This window comes from Oncorhynchus keta, chromosome 20 (genome assembly GCF_023373465.1).
Source record: "Oncorhynchus keta strain PuntledgeMale-10-30-2019 chromosome 20, Oket_V2, whole genome shotgun sequence".
NCBI classification, from domain to species: Eukaryota; Metazoa; Chordata; class Actinopteri; order Salmoniformes; family Salmonidae; genus Oncorhynchus; species Oncorhynchus keta.
The window spans coordinates 12,554,261-12,575,555 of record NC_068440.1 but is presented as its reverse complement, the minus strand read 5'-3'; the positions used below and the strand labels follow the sequence as shown (position 1 = coordinate 12,575,555).

Genomic DNA, 21,295 nt, shown 5'->3' with positions numbered 1-21,295 from the left:
GCAGCTTCTTCCACAACCACTACTGCAGCCCTTACTGGAACCACAACTGAAGCTTCTTCAAAAACAACTATAGCACCTACGACAACCACAACAACATCCCCTACGACAACTGCAGCTCCTACTACAACTACCGTAGCTCCTACGGCCACTACAACTGCAGCAGTTCCAACAACAACTGTAGCTGCTTCCTCAACCACTACAGCAGCCCCTACTGCAACGAGAAATGAAGATCCTTCTACAATAACCACAACAACATCCCCTACGACAACTGCAGCTCCTACTACAACCACCGGAGCTCCCACGGTTACTTCAACAGCAGCAGCTCTTACAACAACAACTGAAGCTGCTTCCACAAGCACTACTGCAGCCCCTACTGCAACCACAACAGAAGCTTCATCTACAACAACTGTAGAAACTACGACTACCACAACAACATACCCTACGACAACTGCAGCTCCTACTACAACCACCGGAGCTCCTATGGCCACTACAACAGCAGCAGCTCTTACAACAACAACTGAACCTGCTTCCACAAGCACTACTGCAGCCCCTACTGCAACCACAACAGAAGCGTCTTCTACAACAACTGTAAAAACTACGACTTCCACAACAACATCCCCTACGACAACTGCAGCTCCTACTTCAACCACCGGAGCTCCTACGGCCACTACAACAGCAGCAGCTCTTACAACAACAACTGAAGCTGCTTCCACAAGCACTACTGCAGACCCTGCTGCAACCACAACTGAAGCTTCTTCTACATCAACTACAGCAGCTCCGACTACATCCCCTTCGACAACTGCAGCTCCTACTACCACAACTGCAGCTGCTTCCACAACCACTACTGCATTAGCTACTGCAACCACGACTGCAGCTGCTTCCACAACCACTACTGCATTACCTACTGCAACCACGACTGCAGCTTCTTCCACAACCACTACTGCAGCCCTTACTGGAACCACAACTGAAGCTTCTTCAAAAACAACTATAGCACCTACGACAACCACAACAACATCCCCTACGACAACTGCAGCTCCTACTACAACTACCGTAGCTCCTACGGCCACTACAACTGCAGCAGTTCCAACAACAACTGTAGCTGCTTCCTCAACCACTACAGCAGCCCCTACTGCAACGAGAAATGAAGATCCTTCTACAATAACCACAACAACATCCCCTACGACAACTGCAGCTCCTACTACAACCACCGGAGCTCCCACGGTTACTTCAACAGCAGCAGCTCTTACAACAACAACTGAAGCTGCTTCCACAAGCACTACTGCAGCCCCTACTGCAACCACAACAGAAGCGTCTTCTACAACAACTGTAGAAACTACGACTTCCACAACAACATCCCCTACGACAACTGCAGCTCCTACGGCCACGACAACAGCAGCAGCTCTTACAACAACAAATGCAGCTGCTTCCACAAGCACTACTGCAGACCCTGCTGCAACCACAACTGAAGCTTATCCTACAACAACTATAGCAGATTCGACAACATCCCCTTCGACAACTGCAGCTCCTGCTACCACAACTGTAGCTGCTTCCACAACCACTACTGCATTACCTACTGCAACCACGACTGCAGCTGCTTCCACAACCACTACTGCAGCCCTTACTGGAACCACAACTGAAGCTCCTTCAAAAACAACTATAGCACCTACGACAACCACAACAATCTCCCCTACGACAACTGCAGCTCCTACTAAAACCACCGGAGCTCCCACGGTTACTTCAACAGCAGCAGCTCTTACAACAACAACTGAAGCTGCTTCCACAAGCACTACTGCAGCCCCTACTGCAACCACAACAGAAGCGTCTTCTACAACAACTGTAAAAACTACGACTTCCACAACAACATCCCCTACGACAACTGCAGCTCCTACTACAACCACCGGAGCTCCTATGGCCACTACAACAGCAACAGCTCTTACAACAACAACTGAACCTGCTTCCACAAGCACTACTGCAGCCCCTACTGCAACCACAACAGAAGCGTCTTCTACAACAACTGTAAAAACTACGACTTCCACAACAACATCCCCTACGACAACTGCAGCTCCTACTTCAACCACCGGAGCTCCTACGGCCACTACAACAGCAGCAGCTCTTACAACAACAACTGAAGCTGCTTCCACAAGCACTACTGCAGACCCTGCTGCAACCACAACAGAAGCGTCTTCTACAACAACTGTAAAACTACAACTTCCACAACAACATCCCCTACGACAACTGCAGCTCCTACTACAACCACCGGAGCTCCTATGGCCACAACAGCAACAGCTCTTATAACAACAACTGAACCTGCTTCCCACAAGCACTACTGCAGCCCCTACTGCAACCACAACAGAAGCGTCTTCTACAACAACTGTAAAAACTACGACTTCCACAACAACATCCCCTACGACAACTGCAGCTCCTACTTCAACCACCGGAGCTCCTACGGCCACTACAACAGCAGCAGCTCTTACAACAACAACTGAAGCTGCTTCCACAAGCACTACTGCAGACCCTGCTGCAACCACAACTGAAGCTTCTTCTACAACAACTACAGCAGATTCGACAACATCCCCTTCGACAACTGCAGCTCCTACTACCACAACTGCAGCTGCTTCCACAACCACTACTGCATTAGCTACTGCAACCACGACTGCAGCTGCTTCCACATCCACTACTGCATTGCCTACTGCAACCACGACTGCAGCTTCTTCCACAACCACTACTGCAGCCCTTACTGGAACCACAACTGAAGCTTCTTCAAAAACAACTATAGCACCTACGACAACCACAACAACATCCCCTACGACAACTGCAGCTCCTACTACAACTACCGTAGCTCCTACGGCCACTACAACTGCAGCAGTTCCAACAACAACTGTAGCTGCTTCCTCAACCACTACAGCAGCCCCTACTGCAACGAGAAATGAAGATCCTTCTACAATAACCACAACAACATCCCCTACGACAACTGCAGCTCCTACTACAACCACCGGAGCTCCCACGGTTACTTCAACAGCAGCAGCTCTTACAACAACAACTGAAGCTGCTTCCACAAGCACTACTGCAGCCCCTACTGCAACCACAACAGAAGCGTCTTCTACAACAACTGTAAAAACTACGACTTCCACAACAACATCCCCTACGACAACTGCAGCTCCTACTACAACCACCGGAGCTCCTATGGCCACTACAACAGCAGCAGCTCTTACAACAACAACTGAAGCTGCTTCCACAAGCACTACTGCAGACCCTGCTGCAACCACAACTGAAGCTTCTTCTACAACAACTACAGCAGATTCGACAACATCCCCTTCGACAACTGCAGCTCCTACTACCACAACTGCAGCTGCTTCCACAACCACTACTGCATTAGCTACTGCAACCACGACTGCAGCTGCTTCCACATCCACTACTGCATTGCCTACTGCACCACGACTGCAGCTGCAGCCCTTACTGGAACCACAACTGAAGCTTCTTCAAAAACAACTATAGCACCTACGACAACCACAACAACATCCCCTACGACAACTGCAGCTCCTACTACAACTACCGTCTCCTACGGCCACTACAACTGCAGCAGTTCCAACAACAACTGTAGCTGCTTCCTCAACCACTACAGCAGCCCCTACTGCAACTGAAGATCCTTCTACAATAACCACAACAACATCCCCTACGACAACTGCAGCTCCTACTACAACCACCGGAGCTCCCACGGTTACTTCAACAGCAGCAGCTCTTACAACAACAACTGAAGCTGCTTCCACAAGCACTACTGCAGCCCCTACTGCAACCACAACAGAAGCTTCATCTACAACAACTGTAGAAACTACGACTACCACAACAACATCCCCTACGACAACTGCAGCTCCTACTACAACCACCGGAGCTCCTATGGCCACTACAACAGCAGCAGCTCTTACAACAACAACTGAACCTGCTTCCACAAGCACTACTGCAGCCCCTACTGCAACCACAACAGAAGCGTCTTCTACAACAACTGTAAAAACTACGACTTCCACAACAACATCCCCTACGACAACTGCAGCTCCTACTTCAACCACCGGAGCTCCTACGGCCACTACAACAGCAGCAGCTCTTACAACAACAACTGAAGCTGCTTCCACAAGCACTACTGCAGACCCTGCTGCAACCACAACTGAAGCTTCTTCTACAACAACTACAGCAGATTCGACAACATCCCCTTCGACAACTGCAGCTCCTACTACCACAACTGCAGCTGCTTCCACAACCACTACTGCATTAGCTACTGCAACCACGACTGCAGCTGCTTCCACATCCACTACTGCATTGCCTACTGCAACCACGACTGCAGCTTCTTCCACAACCACTACTGCAGCCCTTACTGGAACCACAACTGAAGCTTCTTCAAAAACAACTATAGCACCTACGACAACCACAACAACATCCCCTACGACAACTGCAGCTCCTACTACAACTACCGTGGCTCCTACGGCCACTACAACTGCAGCAGTTCCAACAACAACTGTAGCTGCTTCCTCAACCACTACAGCAGCCCCTACTGCAACGAGAAATGAAGATCCTTCTACAATAACCACAACAACATCCCCTACGACAACTGCAGCTCCTACTACAACCACCGGAGCTCCCACGGTTACTTCAACAGCAGCAGCTCTTACAACAACAACTGAAGCTGCTTCCACAAGCACTACTGCAGCCCCTACTGCAACCACAACAGAAGCTTCATCTACAACAACTGTAGAAACTACGACAACCACAACAACATCCCCTACGACAACTGCAGCTCCTACTACAACTACCGTAGCTCCTACGGCCACTACAACTGCAGCAGTTCCAACAACAACTGTAGCTGCTTCCTCAACCACTACAGCAGCCCCTACTGCAACCACAACAGAAGCGTCTTCTACAACAACTGTAAAAACTACGACACAACAACATCCCCTACGACAACTGCAGCTCCTACTTCAACCACCGGAGCTCCTACGGCCACTACAACAGCAGCAGCTCTTACAACAACAACTGAAGCTGCTTCCACAAGCACTACTGCAGACCCTGCTGCAACCACAACTGAAGCTTCTTCTACAACAACTACAGCAGATTCGACAACATCCCCTTCGACAACTGCAGCTCCTACTACCACAACTGCAGCTGCTTCCACAACCACTACTGCATTAGCTACTGCAACCACGACTGCAGCTGCTTCCACATCCACTACTGCATTGCCTACTGCAACCACGACTGCAGCTTCTTCCACAACCACTACTGCAGCCCTTACTGGAACCACAACTGAAGCTTCTTCAAAAACAACTATAGCACCTACGACAACCACAACAACATCCCCTACGACAACTGCAGCTCCTACTACAACTACCGTAGCTCCTACGGCCACTACAACTGCAGCAGTTCCAACAACAACTGTAGCTGCTTCCTCAACCACTACAGCAGCCCCTACTGCAACGAGAAATGAAGATCCTTCTACAATAACCACAACAACATCCCCTACGACAACTGCAGCTCCTACTACAACCACCGGAGCTCCCACGGTTACTTCAACAGCAGCAGCTCTTACAACAACAACTGAAGCTGCTTCCACAAGCACTACTGCAGCCCCTACTGCAACCACAACAGAAGCTTCATCTACAACAACTGTAGAAACTACGACTACCACAACAACATCCCCTACGACAACTGCAGCTCCTACTACAACCACCGGAGCTCCTATGGCCACTACAACAGCAGCAGCTCTTACAACAACAACTGAACCTGCTTCCACAAGCACTACTGCAGCCCCTACTGCAACCACAACAGAAGCGTCTTCTACAACAACTGTAAAAACTACGACTTCCACAACAACATCCCCTACGACAACTGCAGCTCCTACTTCAACCACCGGAGCTCCTACGGCCACTACAACAGCAGCAGCTCTTACAACAACAACTGAAGCTGCTTCCACAAGCACTACTGCAGACCCTGCTGCAACCACAACTGAAGCTTCTTCTACAACAACTACAGCAGATTCGACAACATCCCCTTCGACAACTGCAGCTCCTACTACCACAACTGCAGCTGCTTCCACAACCACTACTGCATTAGCTACTGCAACCACGACTGCAGCTGCTTCCACAACCACTACTGCATTGCCTACTGCAACCACGACTGCAGCTTCTTCCACAACCACTACTGCAGCCCTTACTGGAACCACAACTGAAGCTTCTTCAAAAACAACTATAGCACCTACGACAACCACAACAACATCCCCTACGACAACTGCAGCTCCTACTACAACTACCGTAGCTCCTACGGCCACTACAACTGCAGCAGTTCCAACAACAACTGTAGCTGCTTCCTCAACCACTACAGCAGCCCCTACTGCAACGAAAATGAAGATCCTTCTACAATAACCACAACAACATCCCCTACGACAACTGCAGCTCCTACTACAACCACCGGAGCTCCCACGGTTACTTCAACAGCAGCAGCTCTTACAACAACAACTGAAGCTGCTCCACAAGCACTACTGCAGCCCCTACTGCAACCACAACAGAAGCTTCATCTACAACAACTGTAGAAACTACGACTACCACAACAACATCCCCTACGACAACTGCAGCTCCTACTACAACCACCGGAGCTCCTATGGCCACTACAACAGCAGCAGCTCTTACAACAACAACTGAACCTGCTTCCACAAGCACTACTGCAGACCCTACTGCAACCACAACAGAAGCTTCTTCTACAACAACTAAAACAGATTCCACAACATCCCCTTCGACAACTGCAGCTCCTACTACCACAACTGCAGCTGCTTCCACAACCACTACTGCATTAGCTACTGCAACAGCAGCAGCTCTTCCACATCCACTACTGCAACTGAACCACGCTGCTTCCCACAACCACTACTGCAGCCCCTACTGGAACCACAACTGAAGCTTCTTCAAAAACAACTATAGCACCAGACAACCACAACAACATCCCCTTCGACAACTGCAGCTCCTACTACAACTACAGCTCCTACGGCCACTACAACTGCAGCAGTTCCAACAACCACTGTACTGCATTCAGCCACTGCAGCACCCCTACTGCACTGAAGATCTGCTTAACCACAACCATCCCCTACTGCAGCTCCTACTGCAACCACGGACTGCAGCTTCTTCCACAACCACTACTGAAGCTGCTTCCACAGCCCTACTGGAACCACAACAGAAGCTTCATCTACAACAACTGTAGAAACTACGACAACCACAACAACATCCCCTACGACAACTGCAGCTCCTACTACAACTACCGTAGCTCCTACGGCCACTACAACTGCAGCAGTTCCAACAACAACTGTAGCTGCTTCCTCAACCACTACAGCAGCCCCTACTGCAACGAGAAATGAAGATCCTTCTACAATAACCACAACAACATCCCCTACGACAACTGCAGCTCCTACTACAACCACCGGAGCTCCCACGGTTACTTCAACAGCAGCAGCTCTTACAACAACAACTGAAGCTGCTTCCACAAGCACTACTGCAGCCCCTACTGCAACCACAACAGAAGCTTCATCTACAACAACTGTAGAAACTACGACTACCACAACAACATCCCCTACGACAACTGCAGCTCCTACTACAACCACCGGAGCTCCTATGGCCACTACAACAGCAGCAGCTCTTACAACAACAACTGAACCTGCTTCCACAAGCACTACTGCAGCCCCTACTGCAACCACAACAGAAGCGTCTTCTACAACAACTGTAAAAACTACGACTTCCACAACAACATCCCCTACGACAACTGCAGCTCCTACTTCAACCACCGGAGCTCCTACGGCCACTACAACAGCAGCAGCTCTTACAACAACAACTGAAGCTGCTTCCACAAGCACTACTGCAGACCCTGCTGCAACCACAACTGAAGCTTCTTCTACAACAACTACAGCAGATTCGACAACATCCCCTTCGACAACTGCAGCTCCTACTACCACAACTGCAGCTGCTTCCACAACCACTACTGCATTAGCTACTGCAACCACGACTGCAGCTGCTTCCACAACCACTACTGCATTACCTACTGCAACCACGACTGCAGCTTCTTCCACAACCACTACTGCAGCCCTTACTGGAACCACAACTGAAGCTTCTTCAAAAACAACTATAGCACCTACGACAACCACAACAACATCCCCTACGACAACTGCAGCTCCTACTACAACTACCGTAGCTCCTACGGCCACTACAACTGCAGCAGTTCCAACAACAACTGTAGCTGCTTCCTCAACCACTACAGCAGCCCCTACTGCAACGAGAAATGAAGATCCTTCTACAATAACCACAACAACATCCCCTACGACAACTGCAGCTCCTACTACAACCACCGGAGCTCCCACGGTTACTTCAACAGCAGCAGCTCTTACAACAACAACTGAAGCTGCTTCCACAAGCACTACTGCAGCCCCTACTGCAACCACAACAGAAGCTTCATCTACAACAACTGTAGAAACTACGACTACCACAACAACATCCCCTACGACAACTGCAGCTCCTACTACAACCACCGGAGCTCCTATGGCCACTACAACAGCAGCAGCTCTTACAACAACAACTGAAGCTGCTTCCACAAGCACTACTGCAGACCCTGCTGCAACCACAACTGAAGCTTCTTCTACAACAACTACAGCAGATTCGACAACATCCCCTTCGACAACTGCAGCTCCTACTACAACAACTGCAGCTGCTTCCACAACCACTACAGCATTAGCTACTGCAACCACGACTGCAGCTGCTTCCACATCCACTACTGCATTGCCTACTGCAACCACGACTGCAGCTTCTTCCACAACCACTACTGCAGCCCTTACTGGAACCACAACTGAAGCTTCTTCAAAAACAACTATAGCACCTACGACAACCACAACAACATCCCCTACGACAACTGCAGCTCCTACTACAACTACCGTAGCTCCTACGGCCACTACAACTGCAGCAGTTCCAACAACAACTGTAGCTGCTTCCTCAACCACTACAGCAGCCCCTACTGCAACCAGAAATGAAGATCCTTCTACAATAACCACAACAACATCCCCTACGACAACTGCAGCTCCTACTACAACCACCGGAGCTCCTACGGTTACTTCAACAGCAGCAGCTCTTACAACAACAACTGAAGCTGCTTCCACAACACTACTGCAGCCCCTACTGCAACCACAACAGAAGCTTCTTCTAAACAACTGTAGAAACTACGACTACCACAACAACATCCCCTACGACAACTGCAGCTCCTACTACAACCACCGGAGCTCCTATGGCCACTACAACAGCAGCAGCTCTTACAACAACAACTGAAGCTGCTTCCACAAGCACTACTGCAGACCCTGCTGCAACCACAACTGAAGCTTCTTCTACAACAACTAAGCAGATTCGACAACATCCCCTTCGACAACTGCAGCTCCTACTACCACAACTGCAGCTGCTTCCACAACCACTACTGCATTAGCTACTGCAACCACGACTGCAGCTGCACATCCACTACTGCATTGCCTACTGCAACCACGACTGCAGCTTCTTCCACAACCACTACTGCAGCCCTTACTGGAACCACAACTGAAGCTTCTTCAAAAACAACTATAGCACCTACGACAACCACAACAACATCCCCTACGACAACTGCAGCTCCTACTACAACTACCGTGGCTCCTACGGCCACTACAACTGCAGCAGTTCCAACAACAACTGTGGCTGCTTCCACAACCACTGCAGCCCCCTACTGCAACGAAATGAAGATCCTTCTACAATAACCACAACAACATCCCCTACGACAACTGCAGCTCCTACTACAACCACCGGAGCTCCCACGGTTACTTCAACAGCAGCAGCTCTTACAACAACAACTGAAGCTGCTTCCACAAGCACTACTGCAGCCCCTACTGCAACCACAACAGAAGCTTCATCTACAACAACTGTAGAAACTACGACTACCACAACAACATCCCCTACGACAACTGCAGCTCCTACTACAACCACCGGAGCTCCTATGGCCACTACAACAGCAGCAGCTCTTACAACAACAACTGAACCTGCTTCCACAAGCACTACTGCAGCCCCTACTGCAACCACAACAGAAGCGTCTTCTACAACAACTGTAAAACTCGACTTCCACAACAACATCCCCTACGACAACTGCAGCTCCTACTACAACCACCGGAGCTCCTACGGCCACTACAACAGCAGCAGCTCTTACAACAACAACTGAGCTGCTTCCACAAGCACTACTGCAGACCCTGCTGCAACCACAACTGAAGCTTCTTCTACAACAACTACAGCAGATTCGACAACATCCCCTTCGACAACTGCAGCTCCTACTACCACAACTGCAGCTGCTTCCACAACCACTACTGCATTAGCTACTGCAACCACGACTGCAGCTGCTTCCACAACCACTACTGCATTACCTACTGCAACCACGACTGCAGCTTCTTCCACAACCACTACTGCAGCCCTTACTGGAACCACAACTGAAGCTTCTTCAAAAACAACTATAGCACCTACGACAACCACAACAACATCCCCTACGACAACTGCAGCTCCTACTACAACTACCGTAGCTCCTACGGCCACTACAACTGCAGCAGTTCCAACAACAACTGTAGCTGCTTCCTCAACCACTACAGCAGCCCCTACTGCAACGAGAAATGAAGATCCTTCTACAATAACCACAACAACATCCCCTACGACAACTGCAGCTCCTACTACAACCACCGGAGCTCCCACGGTTACTTCAACAGCAGCAGCTCTTACAACAACAACTGAAGCTGCTTCCACAAGCACTACTGCAGCCCCTACTGCAACCACAACAGAAGCTTCATCTACAACAACTGTAGAAACTACGACTACCACAACAACATCCCCTACGACAACTGCAGCTCCTACTACAACCACCGGAGCTCCTATGGCCACTACAACAGCAGCAGCTCTTACAACAACAACTGAAGCTGCTTCCACAAGCACTACTGCAGACCCTGCTGCAACCACAACTGAAGCTTCTTCTACAACAACTACAGCAGATTCGACAACATCCCCTTCGACAACTGCAGCTCCTACTACCACAACTGCAGCTGCTTCCACAACCACTACTGCATTAGCTACTGCAACCACGACTGCAGCTGCTTCCACATCCACTACTGCATTGCCTACTGCAACCACGACTGCAGCTTCTTCCACAACCACTACTGCAGCCCTTACTGGAACCACAACTGAAGCTTCTTCAAAAACAACTATAGCACCTACGACAACCACAACAACATCCCCTACGACAACTGCAGCTCCTACTACAACTACCGTAGCTCCTACGGCCACTACAACTGCAGCAGTTCCAACAACAACTGTAGCTGCTTCCTCAACCACTACAGCAGCCCCTACTGCAACGAAGTGAAGATCCTTCTACAATAACCACAACAACATCCCCTACGACAACTGCAGCTCCTACTACAACCACCGGAGCTCCCACGGTTACTTCAACAGCAGCAGCTCTTACAACAACAACTGAAGCTGCTTCCACAAGCACTACTGCAGCCCCTACTGCAACCACAACAGAAGCTTCATCTACAACAACTGTAGAAACTACGACTACCACAACAACATCCCCTACGACAACTGCAGCTCCTACTACAACCACCGGAGCTCCTATGGCCACTACAACAGCAGCAGCTCTTACAACAACAACTGAACCTGCTTCCACAAGCACTACTGCAGCCCCTACTGCAACCACAACAGAAGCGTCTTCTACAACAACTGTAAAACTACGACTTCCACAACAACATCCCCTACGACAACTGCAGCTCCTACTTCAACCACCGGAGCTCCTACGGCCACTACAACAGCAGCAGCTCTTACAACAACAACTGAAGCTGCTTCCACAAGCACTACTGCAGACCCTGCTGCAACCACAACTGAAGCTTCTTCTACAACAACTACAGCAGATTCGACAACATCCCCTTCGACAACTGCAGCTCCTACTACCACAACTGCAGCTGCTTCCACAACCACTACTGCATTAGCTACTGCAACCACGACTGCAGCTGCTTCCACAACCACTACTGCATTACCTACTGCAACCACGACTGCAGCTTCTTCCACAACCACTACTGCAGCCCTTACTGGAACCACAACTGAAGCTTCTTCAAAAACAACTATAGCACCTACGACAACCACAACAACATCCCCTACGACAACTGCAGCTCCTACTACAACTACCGTAGCTCCTACGGCCACTACAACTGCAGCAGTTCCAACAACAACTGTAGCTGCTTCCTCAACCACTACAGCAGCCCCTACTGCAACGAGAAATGAAGATCCTTCTACAATAACCACAACAACATCCCCTACGACAACTGCAGCTCCTACTACAACCACCGGAGCTCCCACGGTTACTTCAACAGCAGCAGCTCTTACAACAACAACTGAAGCTGCTTCCACAAGCACTACTGCAGCCCCTACTGCAACCACAACAGAAGCTTCATCTACAACAACTGTAGAAACTACGACTACCACAACAACATCCCCTACGACAACTGCAGCTCCTACTACAACCACCGGAGCTCCTATGGCCACTACAACAGCAGCAGCTCTTACAACAACAACTGAACCTGCTTCCACAAGCACTACTGCAGCCCTACTGCAACCACAACAGAAGCGTCTTCTACAACAACTGTAAAACTACGACTTCCACAACAACATCCCCTACGACAACTGCAGCTCCTACTTCAACCACCGGAGCTCCTACGGCCACTACAACAGCAGCAGCTCTTACAACAACAACTGAAGCTGCTTCCACAAGCACTACTGCAGACCCTGCTGCAACCACAACTGAAGCTTCTTCTACAACAACTACAGCAGATTCGACAACATCCCCTTCGACAACTGCAGCTCCTACTACCACAACTGCAGCTGCTTCCACAACCACTACTGCATTAGCTACTGCAACCACGACTGCAGCTGCTTCCACATCCACTACTGCATTGCCTACTGCAACCACGACTGCAGCTTCTTCCACAACCACTACTGCAGCCCTTACTGGAACCACAACTGAAGCTTCTTCAAAAACAACTATAGCACCTACGACAACCACAACAACATCCCCTACGACAACTGCAGCTCCTACTACAACTACCGTAGCTCCTACGGCCACTACAACTGCAGCAGTTCAACAACAACTGTAGCTGCTTCCTCAACCACTACAGCAGCCCCTACTGCAACGAGAAATGAAGATCCTTCTACAATAACCACAACAACATCCCCTACGACAACTGCAGCTCCTACTACAACCACCGGAGCTCCCACGGTTACTTCAACAGCAGCAGCTCTTACAACAACAACTGAAGCTGCTTCCACAAGCACTACTGCAGCCCCTACTGCAACCACAACAGAAGCTTCATCTACAACAACTGTAGAAACTACGACTACCACAACAACATCCCCTACGACAACTGCAGCTCCTACTACAACCACCGGAGCTCCTATGGCCACTACAACAGCAGCAGCTCTTACAACAACAACTGAACCTGCTTCCACAAGCACTACTGCAGCCCCTACTGCAACCACAACAGAAGCGTCTTCTACAACAACTGTAAAAACTACGACTTCCACAACAACATCCCCTACGACAACTGCAGCTCCTACTTCAACCACCGGAGCTCCTACGGCCACTACAACAGCAGCAGCTCTTACAACAACAACTGAAGCTGCTTCCACAAGCACTACTGCAGACCCTGCTGCAACCACAACTGAAGCTTCTTCTACAACAACTACAGCAGATTCGACAACATCCCCTTCGACAACTGCAGCTCCTACTACCACAACTGCAGCTGCTTCCACAACCACTACTGCATTAGCTACTGCAACCACGACTGCAGCTGCTTCCACAAACCACTACTGCATTACCTACTGCAACCACGACTGCAGCTTCTTCCACAACCACTACTGCAGCCCTTACTGGAACCACAACTGAAGCTTCTTCAAAAACAACTATAGCACCTACGACAACCACAACAACATCCCCTACGACAACTGCAGCTCCTACTACAACTACCGTAGCTCCTACGGCCACTACAACTGCAGCAGTTCCAACAACAACTGTAGCTGCTTCCTCAACCACTACAGCAGCCCCTACTGCAACGAGAAATGAAGATCCTTCTACAATAACCACAACAACATCCCCTACGACAACTGCAGCTCCTACTACAACCACCGGAGCTCCCACGGTTACTTCAACAGCAGCAGCTCTTACAACAACAACTGAAGCTGCTTCCACAAGCACTACTGCAGCCCCTACTGCAACCACAACAGAAGCTTCATCTACAACAACTGTAGAAACTACGACTACCACAACAACATCCCCTACGACAACTGCAGCTCCTACTACAACCACCGGAGCTCCTATGGCCACTACAACAGCAGCAGCTCTTACAACAACAACTGAACCTGCTTCCACAAGCACTACTGCAGCCCCTACTGCAACCACAACAGAAGCGTCTTCTACAACAACTGTAAAAACTACGACTTCCACAACAACATCCCCTACGACAACTGCAGCTCCTACTTCAACCACCGGAGCTCCTACGGCCACTACAACAGCAGCAGCTCTTACAACAACAACTGAAGCTGCTTCCACAAAAACTACTGCAGACCCTGCTGCAACCACAACTGAAGCTTCTTCTACAACAACTACAGCAGATTCGACAACATCCCCTTCGCAACTGCAGCTCCTACTACCACAACTGCAGCTGCTTCCACAACCACTACTGCATTACCTACTGCAACCACGACTGCAGCTGCTTCCACAACCACTACTGCATTACCTACTGCAACCACGACTGCAGCTTCTTCCACAACCACTACTGCAGCCCTTACTGGAACCACAACTGAAGCTTCTTCAAAAACAACTATAGCACCTACGACAACCACAACAACATCCCCTACGACAACTGCAGCTCCTACTACAACTACCGTAGCTCCTACGGCCACTACAACTGCAGCAGTTCCAACAACAACTGTAGCTGCTTCCTCAACCACTACAGCAGCCCCTACTGCAACGAGAAATGAAGATCCTTCTACAATAACCACAACAACATCCCCTACGACAACTGCAGCTCCTACTACAACCACCGGAGCTCCCACGGTTACTTCAACAGCAGCAGCTCTTACAACAACAACTGAAGCTGCTTACACAAGCACTACTGCAGCCCCTACTGCAACCACAACTGAAGCTTCTTCTACAACAACTACAGCAGATTCGACAACATCCCCTTCGACAACTGCAGCTCCTACTACCACAACTGCAGCTGCTTCCACAACCACTACTGCATTAGCTACTGCAACCACGACTGCATCTGCTTCCACAACCACTACTGCAGCCCTTACTGCAACCACAACTGCAGCTTCTTCTAACCACTACTGCAGCCCTTACTGGAACCACAACTGAAGCTTCTTCAAAAACAACTATAGCACCTACTACAACCACAACAACATCCCCCTACGACAACTGCAGCTCCACTACAACTCGCCGAAGCATTCCTACTACCACTTTAACTGCAGCTCTTCAACAACAACTGAGCTGCTTCCTCAACCTACAGCTGCCCCTACTGCAACAAAACTGAAGATCACCTACACAACAACCAAACAACATCCCCCTACGACAACTGCAGCTCCTACTACAACCACCGGGCTCCCAATCAACAGCAGCAGCTCTTACAACAACAACTGAAGCTGCTTCCACAAACACTACTGCAGCCCCTACTGCAACCACAACAAAGCGTCTTCTACAACAACTGTAGAAACTACGACTTCCACAACAACATCCCCTACGACAACTGCAGCTCCTACTACAACCACCGGAGCTCCCACGGCCACTTCAACAGCAGCAGCTCTTACAACAACAACTGAAGCTGCTTCCACAACCACTACTGCAGACCCTACTGCAACCACAACTGAAGCTTCTACAACAACTGTAGAAACAGATTCGACAACATCCCCTTCGACAACTGCAGCTCCTACTACCACAACTGTAGCTCTTCCACAACCACTACTGCATTACAGTACTGCAACCACGACTGCAGCTGCTTCCACAACCACTACTGCAGCCCTACTGCAACCACAACTGAAGCTTCTTCTAAAACAACTAACCTACGACAACAACAACATCCCCTTCGACAACTGCAGCTCCTACTACAACCACCGGAGCTCCCACGGTTACTTCAACAGCAGCAGCTCTTACAACAACAACTGAAGCTGCTTCCACAAGCACTACTGCAGCCCTTACTGCAACCACAACTGAAGCTTCTTCAACAACAACAAACTACTGCAGCCCTTACTGGAACCAACTTCAACAGTCAGCTCTTACAACAACTATCCACCTCCCTGCTGCAACCACAACAATCTCCTTTTCGAACAACTGCAGATTCGACTCCAGCTCCTACAACAACTGCAGCTCTTCACAACCACACGAACCACCTACCAGGTCCTACTACCATTTTAACTCCTACGACAACCACAACTGTAGCACCTTCCACAGCAGCCACAACAACAACTGGAGCACCTACGACAACATCTTTTCAACAACTGTAGCTCCCACATCAACTGCAATCAAAACTGCAGGACCTACTACCATTGTAAGTCCTGACAAACACAAATGTAGCTCCTACAGCAACCACAACAGAAGCTTCTGCTACAACAACTGTAGAAACTACGACTACCACAACAACATCCCCTACGACAACTGCAGCTCCTACTACAACCACCGGAGCTCCTACGGCCACTACAACAGCAGCAGCTCTTACAACAACAACTGAAGCTGCTTCCACAAGCACTACTGCAGCCCCTACTGCAACCACAACAGAAGCTTCTTCTACAACAACTGTAGAAACTACGACTACCACAACAACATCCCCTACGACAACTGCAGCTCCTACTACAACCACCGGAGCTCCTACTACGGCCACTCCCCTACAACAGCAGCAGCTCTTATAACAACAACTGAAGCTGCTTCCACAAGCACTACTGCAGCCCCTACTGCAACCACAACAGAAGCGTCTTCTACAACAACTGTAGAAACTACGACTTCCACAACAACATCCCCTACGACAACTGCAGCTCCTACTACAACCACCGGAGCTCCCACGGCCACTTCAACAGCAGCAGCTCTTACAACAACAACTGAAGCTGCTTCCACAAGCACTACTGCAGCCCCTGCTGCAACCACAACTGAAGCTTCTTCTACAACTATAGCAGATTCAACAACATCCCCTTCAACAACTGCAGCTCCTACTACCACAACTGTAGCTGCTTCCACAACCACTACTGCATTACCTACTGCAACCACGACTGCAGCTTCTTCCACAACCACTACTGCAGCCCTTACTGCAAACCACAACTGAAGCTTCTTCTACAACAACTACTGCAGCCCTTACTGGAACCACAACTGAAGCTTCTTCAAAAACAACTATAGCACCTACGACAACCACAACAATCTCCCCTTCAACAACTGTAGCTCCAACAACGCCAATCGCAACCGAAGGTCCTACTACCATTTTAACTCCTACGACAACCACAACTGTAGCACCTACAGCAGCCACAACAACAACTGGAGCACCTACGACAACATATTTTTCAAAACTGTAGCTCCCACATCGCCAATCAAAACTGCAGGACCTACTACCATTGTAAGTCCTACGACAAACACAAATGTAGCTCCTACAGCAACCACAACAGAAGCTTCTGCTACAACAACTGTAGAAACTACGACTACCACAACAACATCCCCTACGACAACTGCAGCTCCTACTACAACCACCGGAGCTCCTACGGCCACTTCAACAGCAGCAGCTCTTATAACAACAACTGAAGCTGCTTCCACAAGCACTACTGCAGCCCCTACTGCAACCACAACAGAAGCTTCTTCTACAACAACTGTAGAAACTACGACTACCACAACAACATCCCCTACGACAACTCCTACTACAGCTCCTACTACAACCACCGGAGCTCCTACGGCCACTACAACAGCAGCAGCTCTTACAACAACAACTGAAGCTGCTTCCACAAGCACTACTGCAGCCCCTACTGCAACCACAACAGAAGCGTCTTCTACAACAACTATAGCAGATTGACAACATCCCCTTCGACAACTGCAGCTCCTACTACCACAACTGTCCTGCTTCCACAACCACTACTGCATTACCTACTGCAACCACGACTGCAGCTTCTTCCACAACCACTACTGCAGCCCTTACTGCAACCACAACTGAAGCTTCTTCCACAAGCAACTACTGCAGCCCTGCTGGAACCACAACTGAAGCTTCTTCAAAAACAACTATAGCACCTACGACAACCACAACAATCTCCCCTTCGACAACTGTAGCTCCAACAACGCCAATCAACTGTAGGTCCTACTACCATTTTAACTTACCTACTGACAACCACAACTGTAGCACCTACAGCTGCCACAACAACAACTGGAGCACCCACGACAACATATTTTTCAACAACTGTACTCCACATCGCTTCAAAACTGCAGGACCTACTACCATTGTAAGTCCTCTTCTACAAACACAAATGTAGCTCCTACAGCAACCACAACAGAAGCTTCTGCTAAAACAACTGTAGCAACTACGACTACCACAACAACATCCCCTACGACAACTGCAGCTCCTACTACAACCACCGGAGCTCCTACGGTCCTAACAGCAGCATTCTTACAACAACAACTGAAGCTGCTTCCACAACACTACTGCAGCCCCTACTGCAACCACAACAGAAGCTTCTTCTAAACAACTGTAGAAACTACGACTTCCACAACAACATCCCTACGACAACTGCAGCTCCTACTACAACCACCGGGCTCCTAGGTCCACTACAACAGCAGCAGCTCTTACAACAACAACTGAAGCTGCTTCCACAAGCACTACTGCAGCCCTGCTGCAACCACAACTGAAGCTTCTTCTACAACAACTGTAGCAACAACTGTAGCTGACAACATCCCCTTCGACAACTGCAGCTCCTACTACCACAACTGTAGCCTTCCACAACCACTACTGCAGCTCCTACTGCAACCACGACTGAAGCTTCTTCCACAACCAAACTGCAGCCCTTACTGCAACCACAACTGAAGCTTCTTCCACAACACTACTGCAGCCCTTACTGGAACCACAACTGAAGCTTCTTCTTCAAAAACAACTATAGCACCTACGAACAAAGCCTGCTTCAATACGCACTAACTGCAGCCTCCTTCCTACTGTAACTCCAACAACGCCAATCGCAACCGAAGGTCCACTGTATTTTAACTCCTACACAACCACAACTGTAGCACCTACAGCAGCCACAACAACAACTGCAGCACCTACTCCATACTTTTTCAACAACTGTAGCTCCTACATCGCTAATCAAAACTGCAGGACCTACTACCATTGTAAGTCCTACGACAAACACAAATGTAGCTCCTACAGCAACCACAACAGAAGCTTCTGCTACAACAACTGTAGAAACTACGACTACCACAACAACATCCCCTACGACAACTGCAGCTCCTACTACAACCACCGGAGCTCCCACGGCCACTTCAACAGCAGCAGCTCTTACAACAACAACTGAAGCTGCTTCCACAAGCACGACTGCAGCCCCTACTGCAACCACAACAGAAGCTTCTTCTACAACAACTGTAGAAACTACGACTACCACAACAACATCCCCTACGACAACTGCAGCTCCTACTACAACCACCGGAGCTCCTTCGGCCACTACAACAGCAGCAGCTCTTACAACAACAACTGAAGCTGCTTACACAAGCACTACTGCAGCCCCTACTGCAACCACAACAGAAGCGTCTTCTACAATTATAGCAGATTTGACAACATCCCCTTCGACAACTGCAGCTCCTACTACCACAACTGTCGCTGCTTCCACAACCACTACTGCATTACCTACTGCAACCACGACTGCAGCTTCTTCCACAACCTCTACTGCAGCCCTTACTGCAACCACAACTGAAGCTCTTCTACAAAACTACTGCAGCCCTTACTGGAACCACAACTGAAGCTTCTTCAAAAACAACTATAGCACCTACGACAACCACAACAATCTCCCCTTCAACAACTGTAGCTCCAACAACGCCAATCGCAAACCGAAGGTCCTACTACCATTTTAACTCCTACGACATCCACAACTGTAGCACCTACAGCTGCCACAACAACAACTGGAGCACCTACGACAACATATTTTTCAACAACTGTAGCTCCCACATCGCCAATCAAAACTGCAGGACCTACTACCATTGTAAGTCCTACGACAAACACAAATGTAGCTCCTACAGCAACCACAACAGAAGCTTCTGCTACAACAACTGTAGAAAGTGTGACTACCACAACAACATCCCCTACGACAACTGCAGCTCCTACTACAACCACCGGAGCTCCTACGGCCACTACAACAGCAGCAGCTCTTACAACAACAACTGAAGCTGCTTCCACAAGCACTACTGCAGCACCTACTGCAACCACAACAGAACCTTCTTCTACAACGACTGTAGAAACTACGACTTCCACAACAACATCCCCTACGACAACTGCAGCTCCGACTACAACGACCGGAGCTCCCACGGCCACTTCAACAGCAACAGCTCTTACAACAACAACTGAAGCTGCTTCCACAAGCACTACTGCAGCCCCTACTGCAACCACAACAGAAGCTTCTTCTACAACAACTATAGCAGATTCGACAACATCCCCTTCGACAACTGCAGCTCCTACTACCACAACTGTAGCTGCTTCCACAACCACTACTGCATTACCTACTGCAACCACGACTGCAGCTTCTTCCACACCAACTACTGCAGACCTTACTGCAACCACAACTGAAGCTTCTTCCACAACCACTACTGCATTACCTACTGCAACCACGACTGCAGCTTCTTCCACAACCACTACTGCAGCCCTTACTGCAACCACAACTGAAGCTTCTTCTACAAAAACTACTGCAGCCCTGACTGGAACCACAACTGAAGCTTCTTCAAAAACAACTATAGCACCTACGACAACCACAACAATCTCCCCTTCGACAACTGTAGCTCCAACAACGCCAATCGCAACCGAAGGTCCTACTACCATTTTAACTCCTATGACAACCACAACTGTAGCACCTACAGCAGCCACAACAACAACTGTAGCACCTACGACAACATCTTTTTCAACAACTGTAGCTCCCACATCGCCAATCAAAACTGCAGGACCTACTACCATTGTAAGTCCTACGACAAACACAAA

General features: G+C 49.3%; 2 protein-coding genes across 2 annotated transcripts; one reads left to right on the top strand and one right to left on the bottom strand.

The window, feature by feature from the left end:
- Positions 1-480: 480 nt before the first annotated feature.
- LOC127909814 (mucin-5AC-like) lies at positions 481-2,486 on the top strand. Its single transcript, XM_052471845.1, has 2 exons — positions 481-2,196; positions 2,322-2,486. Exons 1-2 carry the CDS (start codon positions 481-483, stop codon positions 2,484-2,486), a joined length of 1,881 nt encoding a protein of 626 aa, XP_052327805.1.
- A 1,003-nt stretch (positions 2,487-3,489) lies between these two features.
- Positions 3,490-16,513, bottom strand: LOC127909813 (uncharacterized). Its single transcript, XM_052471844.1, has 4 exons — positions 16,498-16,513; positions 14,795-15,202; positions 3,678-4,267; positions 3,490-3,498 (listed from the first exon to the last, which is right to left on the bottom strand). Exons 1-4 carry the CDS (start codon positions 16,511-16,513, stop codon positions 3,490-3,492), a joined length of 1,023 nt encoding a protein of 340 aa, XP_052327804.1.
- Between the last annotated feature and the right edge of the window lie 4,782 nt (positions 16,514-21,295).